The 7,552-nt window shown below is 35.7% G+C and overlaps 1 protein-coding gene across 1 annotated transcript in view; it reads left to right on the top strand.

Annotated features, from left to right (window-relative positions):
* LMO4 (LIM domain only 4) overlaps positions 1 to 4,846 on the top strand; it is a 14,858-nt gene extending 10,012 nt beyond the window's left edge. The window contains exons 3-5 of the mRNA XM_015816827.1: positions 161 to 257; positions 575 to 730; positions 4,610 to 4,846. Coding sequence (XP_015672313.1) covers positions 161 to 257; positions 575 to 730; positions 4,610 to 4,618 — 262 coding nt within the window. The 3' untranslated portion in view covers positions 4,619 to 4,846. The remainder of the gene's footprint in view (positions 1 to 160; positions 258 to 574; positions 731 to 4,609) is intronic.
* The last annotated feature ends 2,706 nt before the right edge of the window (positions 4,847 to 7,552 follow it).

The following is a 7,552-nucleotide window of genomic DNA, read 5'->3' as shown; positions in this document are numbered from 1 at the left end:
AATAATTCTCCATCGGTTTGCTCTGTGTTCCGTCCTTTAAATTTATGGCATCCCGGAGTATGTAAACAAGGAAGAGGATTTTATCAGTTGAAAATGGCTGTTTCGGTTTTGACTTCTTTATTCACACAGAAACATATAAGCATCCTCTTTCTGTTTTCAGGTTATTTGGAAATAGTGGCGCTTGCAGTGCTTGTGGGCAGTCAATTCCTGCTAGTGAGCTGGTTATGAGGGCACAAGGAAATGTCTATCATCTTAAGGTAAGAAAATGTTTCTTTCCGGTGCTTCCCGTCCCTCCATGAAGAGTGCCATTTCTGCACTTAGATTTGTTTAAGAACTAGACCAGCATCTCCTCCGAGTTTATCAGCCAGGGTTAGCCATAAACGGGAAAAGATTTCTAAGATGTACAAGTTGCCCAGTGATTTATGGAGCAACAGTACATTTGAAAACACTGCTGAGTCCTAACAAGTGTCATATATTCTTTTGTTCGGACAAATCTATATATACCTTTTGCTGTAATACAATGCAGAGTTTGTTTGGAATCCTAACACCAAAGTTTAATTTTATGTTCACCCAGTGCTTTACCTGTTCAACCTGCCGAAACCGCCTGGTCCCTGGAGATAGGTTTCACTACATCAATGGCAGTTTATTCTGTGAACATGATAGACCCACAGCTCTCATCAATGGCCATTTGAATTCACTTCAGAGTAATCCACTACTGCCAGACCAGAAGGTAACTTTACGACAATTGCTAATAGGCCTCATTTAGGCTACATCACGATTAATGTCTTTTCAAACAATACTGTGTATATTATTTCGAACAGTGTCACGTGATTGAAAGTAGTTAATGGGATGCATGTCTAAACATGAGGGTGTTTTAAGTAGTACAGTGAATCTGGTTTAAGTTGGGTCCAATTTGTATATGGATTTTAAAAACTTAGATACAAACTTCTTAATAAGTGCTTCTTGGATTATTAAGCTAATTCTACTAAAGTGGTCTATGAAAACATTGCAGTAGTATTTGAAATCTAGTTGACCTGCGTTTGGTTTACCAGTTTGACCTAGCCAAATCTTGGGCAGATGATGGGGGACAAGACAATCTTCCATTTAGCTCCTTTTGATCATATTGTTTATATGTTCCTTAACTTCTGGTGCTAAAATTTAACATGGTTTTTTCTCAAGTTATTGGAATCGGAAACAATGATGATCAACAGTTCTATTATACCTTTGCTGGAAGTGGACAGATTTTAGATCTATTTTAATCTCCCTAATAAGTCCCATAGCTATGCAAGTGAGTGCATTTTGATAACTGCAATGCCTAATTTATAATAATTACTGTCAACCTTCAGTTAAGGGACTGTTCATTCGCTGGTTCAGAAAACTCTGAATGCACAAGTCTTGCACATAATTTTATTCGCATCATATTTCATACTGATTATGTATTGATGACATTGATTCATTTACTCTTTACAGCGCCTCTTGCATGGATATTAAATCTTATTGACCACAGATGAATTTTAATTTCAAATTGGTGATGGATTTTTCCATCAGCTCTGATAGTATATTTGACTTTTTCATCATTAACCCAGGCAATCGCACAGTACTGAGTTATTACATTGAAACAAAGTGCACACTTCACTTGGTAATTTTTTATGGATTTACAATAGGAACTTCATTAATGTCTATTCTAAGGATAACAAAAAAATAACATTTATCTGTTAGTAAGAATTTTGAAGATAAAATTTAAACCCATCTCCTGGGGCAGTTTGTGAATTCCGAAGCAACCAACAGAATATAAATGCACTCTTGTCTTTAGAGGGTAAATAATTCAGAAAAATTATCATCTCTTCCCTGAATAGGTAGGACCTTGCTACAATTAATAATTGTCATTTCTTTAGTAGTTACCCTGCATGTCTTGTTCTTAAATAGGCCAGATGCAGTTAAGGAGTCCTATGCACATTATTTGGGAACAAATCTTTTGAGTTTAATAGGAATTGTTTCAAAATAGACTGGTTTAAGATGACTATTCTCTTTGTACTGTTTGGGTATCTGACTGGTTTATAATCTGGAAACAAGCTGGTCTCCTGGTTAATAAATAATTCCATTTTTAAAAGTAATCAAGGTCTTTTATATTTGTTTCTGGTGACTGTGAGCATGTTTGAATATGCTTGGTCTTTCCTTTATACATTTCCCCCTATGTATCATATGCTTCAGCAGTTATAGTTAGAAGATAGAAATTATCATACAGTACTAGTACTGCAAAGCTGACTCCATCTGCCATCCGGAACAGTTAAACCAAAGAAGGATATTAACTATGTTGCTGTAGTACATTAAAAGATTTTGAGGGTGTGTGAATAGGGGCAGGAATATATCATTCTTAGTGAGTAATCCTAGTCCAGACTAATAAATGGTTTAACTAATACCATTTTGTCACACATTGAGCAACATCAAGGATGTACCATTTTTGAAGCAAGTAGTTTGTTCCTCCATCTGTACTGCATATTTTGGGGATAATATTCTGTACATTACAGAGAGGGAAGAATTAGATGTTTCAGTTGTGGTCAGTTACCCAGTATGCACAATCAACTAATGCCAGAGGAGCCTAGACTGATTTACTCTGTTTATATGATTAGTGTCTGCCTCCCTTCTTCATTCTTCTGTAGTGGTATCTTCATTGGGCCTTCTAGTCATCTAAAACGGAACAGCTGAATCTAACTGCTACTCTACTGTGCTGTGAATGCTGCCTAACTCAGTATATTGCTTTAATAAATACCAACAATCACTAACATAGATCTGTTTAAAGGATAGAGCAGAATGTGTTTTTAAATAATCACCCAAAGCCAGCCAAGCAATTTTTAAAATTAGTGTAATAGAATTTAGCCCAATCGGCTTATTCTGTGCATAGTTAGTATAATTTCTACACCTTGGTCAGGAATTCATATGGCCCCATTGAATCAAATAACTGCCAACGTTTCTATTTTCAAACAAAAATTCTCTGTCTTAAGAAATGAAGCAAAAATGTTCATCTCCATTGAACATATAGAATTTTCTTGAATCAGTTACTGACTCTTAAACCATACATTTAAGATTTGCCAGTCTTGCAGTTATCTGTATTCCAGAATGAGCAGTAATTATACCTGTGGTCCGATCCATTATTTTAAACTACAAACTTAGCTTGTGCCTGAGTTTTACACAATAATATGTAGCTTAAAATAAAACTTTCTAGAATATGCAACCTTTGTGGTTATACAAAAGGTATTGGTGAGGGAGGAGTGAGTAGTAACTTTAAGTAATAAATATTTTCATATATATTTTTAAAGTTAACTTTTAAAAGATGATTATGCCACCCTCTGCAGATTTTTGGTCACATTTACAGCTGAGGCACTTTCTCTAGAGGGCAAGTTATTAGGTTGTGTTGTATACTTGCTTCCATTTCTTTCTCTCTCTTTTCTTCTTTCCCAACTCCCGCAGCCTGTTTTTACAGGGTATAAGTTTTCCTTTCATTGGTGGTGACCAAAGTATTCCCTTTGATCCAGCTCCTATAGTTTTAAATAAAGCATGAGTTAGATTATGTTTTGCTATTCTTTCTCTTGCAGAGAAGCTTCTAGTTTACATATCATTCAACAATTCCCTTGTACTTACATAATTGGTATTGTCTGTGTCCATAGTAGAGGACACTTGATGCTCATTTATTAAATATGCTTCCTGGCTGCTCCCTAATCTTTGTTCTGGACAGACAAATTACCTTTCTCACACTGAGTATCAACTCTGGGGAATTAAACCGCCAAGCTTCCACTAGTTTAATTAGCTTGAAAGTGGGGGGGGGGGGTTGTAGCTACTAATAGACCTCAGGCTTTTAGTAACTTCAAGGAAGGGTAAAAAAACAAACTTCTTAGGAAATTCAAAATGTCATTTAAAAACCATAAAAATCTAATATATTATTTCATTTTCATAATTGCAAACAGATTGCATTTGAAAACTGTCGATCGTTTCTACTTTATCTGTGGAAGTTAGATTTCTGTCGAGCTAGGCATTTTTAATTATCACAATTCATTAACACATCACAGTGGAGGCACATGTTTGACTTCGTATATTACAGAGTTTATGTAACATTAACTAACGTAGCAGATGAGGAATCTTAAATGGAAGGAAAATATTCCAAAATGTCTATATTTAGTTTTTGTGCTATGCAGCATGCTAACTACTGTTGCCTAGGGGAGGGTATCTTATATGCTTTGACAGAATTTTTTTCCTAATTTAGAAGATCACTTTACTTGGTTCTTCAAAGGCAAGGCATGTCATTTAATCCCAGGCCAAAGGAAATGCATCTTTTGTAAAAGAAATAAAGAGAGACTGTAGGATTTCTCACTCGAAGCATTTTTTTCCCCCTTTGGTGAAAGTATATCTTGCTGTCAAACTGCAGAAAATATTTTTGCGGTCTGTTTCTCCATTTGAACTCTTTAGGGACTTGATGCGTATTACAGAAAACCTTTAATCGAGTCACAGTTGGAATCTAATTTAATAAAATAAGTGAATCGCGAGAAGACGAAAGCAGTCACGTACAGCTCAAATCAAGCATTTTAGCTAAGATGCCCCTTTTTATTTCTTGCAGGTCTGCTAAAAGATCAGAGTACTGCAGAATGCGTGCCTTCATCTCAAACTTTCTTCATCACAGATGGATCCCATGTCTCCAGTAGACAAGTCACCTTTGTAGCTAGCATCAGTGCCAGCTCCATGCCATTGCACCTTCTTTACTCTTGATTGCCCTTCTCACATTTATTGGTGTATTAAAATGACTGAAAACGAACATTAAGAACTCCATGAATCTGGGCTAATGGGAGACTGTAGAGAAAAATGGAAAAAAAAAAAAAAGATCCACCGGAGGAGAGAACAACTTTGGGTGGGCAGGGTGGGGACAAATGACTAATGAAGCTAATACAGATAAGCTTTCAAGTCTGCTTTCTACCCTCATTAACAATTAGCAGGGCACTGGTGAGAATTTGTACCCTGTGTTTTACCTTAACAGCATTCTCTTTGCTCTTTGTATAATTTACGTGTTGTAGGAAATGTTCAAAACTCAAACCTGAGCTAATGGAAAGATGGGGCTCTTGTGATAACCTATCACAAATACTTTTATTGTATCTCTGTAAAATACAATGTATGTATGCATGTAAGTGTGTTTTGTCCTAATGTTGCTACTTCCCATGACACAGAAAGAAAAAGGAAAAAAAAATCAAGCTCATAGCAGCAACTGTAGAATTTTCATCTACTCCTAATTCGCTGAATGAAGAAGAAAAATCTTTTATTTGTGATATTTTCAGAGACATTTGCTCTAGTATGGTGTATTTAAATAATAAAAAACTTAAAATGAAAGGAATTGTAATTGATTTTGGACTATAGTGCAATGGGGCAAATTTCTATCAAGGAATGAAGTTGTCACAATAAGTTAATTTTTAAAACCTCGTTTTCCTGCTTTCCAGTAGCTTCCTGGCAAAAAGGAATGCACTGAAATCTATACAAAGAAATACTTTTAGCAGGGCTACCAAACTCAAAAGTAATGTCAAGGATTTATTTCTATAACAGTAATGTTCAATGGCAGGTAGATTTAACTTAAAGAATTTTGTGCTAGCTTCACTTAACTCATCCAATTTTCACAAATGATAGGAAACGTACATCTATCCTAACATTATTAACTTGCTAACTATAATAATTTTTATGTGAATTCAAAAGCACATCTAGGAATTAGGATGGTTTCTAAGTTGCCAAGTTACTCAAAAGTGTCCTCGTTGTGAAAATTTTGTTTAAACTGTCTCATTCTATAGCAAAACATCCTGAGAAAATAATTACACTTATTTTTCTGCTTTGAAATAGCCCCCTCCTCCCCAATTATGAGTACTGCTGCATGAATGCCAACTTTTTTCAATGTTTTTCCAAGATGCAAATCTAATTCTTTATACTCAGAGAGCCTGACAATCACCTTAGTGCATGCAGAGGTATATACTGTATGTAATACATATATATCCAAGTCCAGGGGTAGGCAACCTTGGCTCTTTTATGACTTGTGGACTTCAACTCCCAGAATTCTGAGTCAGCATAGCCAATATTGCCTATCCCTGTCCAAGATCATAAAGCAGTACAGGAAAATCAAGGCGTGTGCAAAAGCTGCTTGTAATTAAAGTCTTGTATGTGCCCCTTATAGACAAAGTCCCTAAATGAGAAATAATACTTTAAATATTTGAGTTGTTGGCTTATAGAGTTAAGGAAGTGGCTAATAGATTGGCTTTAATTGTTATTTCCCAATCAGTTTTCAGGTATGTGAAATTCTGGGAGCTAAAGTCCACATGCCTGGAAATCTCTGGCTTATCCAATGTCCTGAAATTTTGTGGGGAAATACAATGAAATGACAAGTACATGGTTAAAATGGAACAAATCTGTTTTGGCTTTTGGCAGATGGCCAAAATTGGGCCCATTTTGTCTGTAGTCCTGTAAATCTTTCAACATCATTATACTATTTTTTTATATAGGTAGGAATGAAAGATTCTGGTCGCAGCTGACAAGTTGCCAAATGTGGTCTAAAATATTCTTTGGATAAAAAGTGTCCTTCAAGCTGAATTTGATTTTGGTGATTTCAGGGACACTCATCTGATTTCATACAGAAACAACGTATTACCTAAAACATAACACTACATAAGATTGGCAGGGTTGTTTTTTTTACTCAATAAATGGCTAATAACTCTGAATGTTAACTAGGAGATGTAATGTGCAGAGTTCTGGCTTTTCATTACATTTCGCATACCTTCTTTATCACCACCACTACCACAAAACAATTCAAGGATAAGCTGGGTTGTCCCAAAATAACAGTGTAATCCATGAGTAATTTATAGTCTAAATTTATGGTGGTGCTTGATGTTGATTTGCCTGTAAGATGCTTTTGTGTAATCGTGATCCATGCAAACTGAGGACAGACATAAATTTTAAATTCCAAATGCATTCCTGGTAAATATTAATGTTCTCTGGAGTGAGAAGTATTGCATCATTTTATTTCTGGCTAAGAAGATACATGCACTTGAGGCTCCAGGGTGAAACTCTAAAAATAGGAAAAGCTAACTGCAAATTCATTAAAAGTAAAGGATTTTAATGTACATATTTTAATTTTGATCAGAGCAATAGTTAAATGTATTGCACTCCCTACAGAGTCCACTGAAACATTGGCCTAGTTGGATTGTAATGTTCAACAGTGATTTAGTGCGATGTGACTGAATTTGGGGTGTTATCCCCTTTACTCTCTCCTTGATTTCCAAATGAGCCAGATAAGGAAATTTGAATGTGGGAGGTAAAGATGGAAAGTGACTCTGTGACTCCTCCTTGGGTTGCCAAATAGACTGTATTTTCAAGCTAAGCAACTGTGTCCTATCTGCAAATTATTGTGCTGTCTTTACAGCACACAAACACACAGACACACAAAAACTCAATGTATGAAAATAGTTCTGGACAAAATCATGAGGCCAAGTAATAGCTTGCAAAGGTATTTTGCATCCCAAAGCAAGTCCCAAAT

The sequence above is a fragment of the Protobothrops mucrosquamatus genome, unplaced genomic scaffold (assembly GCF_001527695.2).
Source record: "Protobothrops mucrosquamatus isolate PMUCROS unplaced genomic scaffold, P.Mucros_1.0 scaffold506, whole genome shotgun sequence".
In the NCBI taxonomy this organism is placed as follows: Eukaryota; Metazoa; Chordata; class Lepidosauria; order Squamata; family Viperidae; genus Protobothrops; species Protobothrops mucrosquamatus.
The sequence above is the reverse complement of the archived record's forward strand: the minus strand, read 5'-3'. Positions and strand labels throughout refer to the sequence as shown.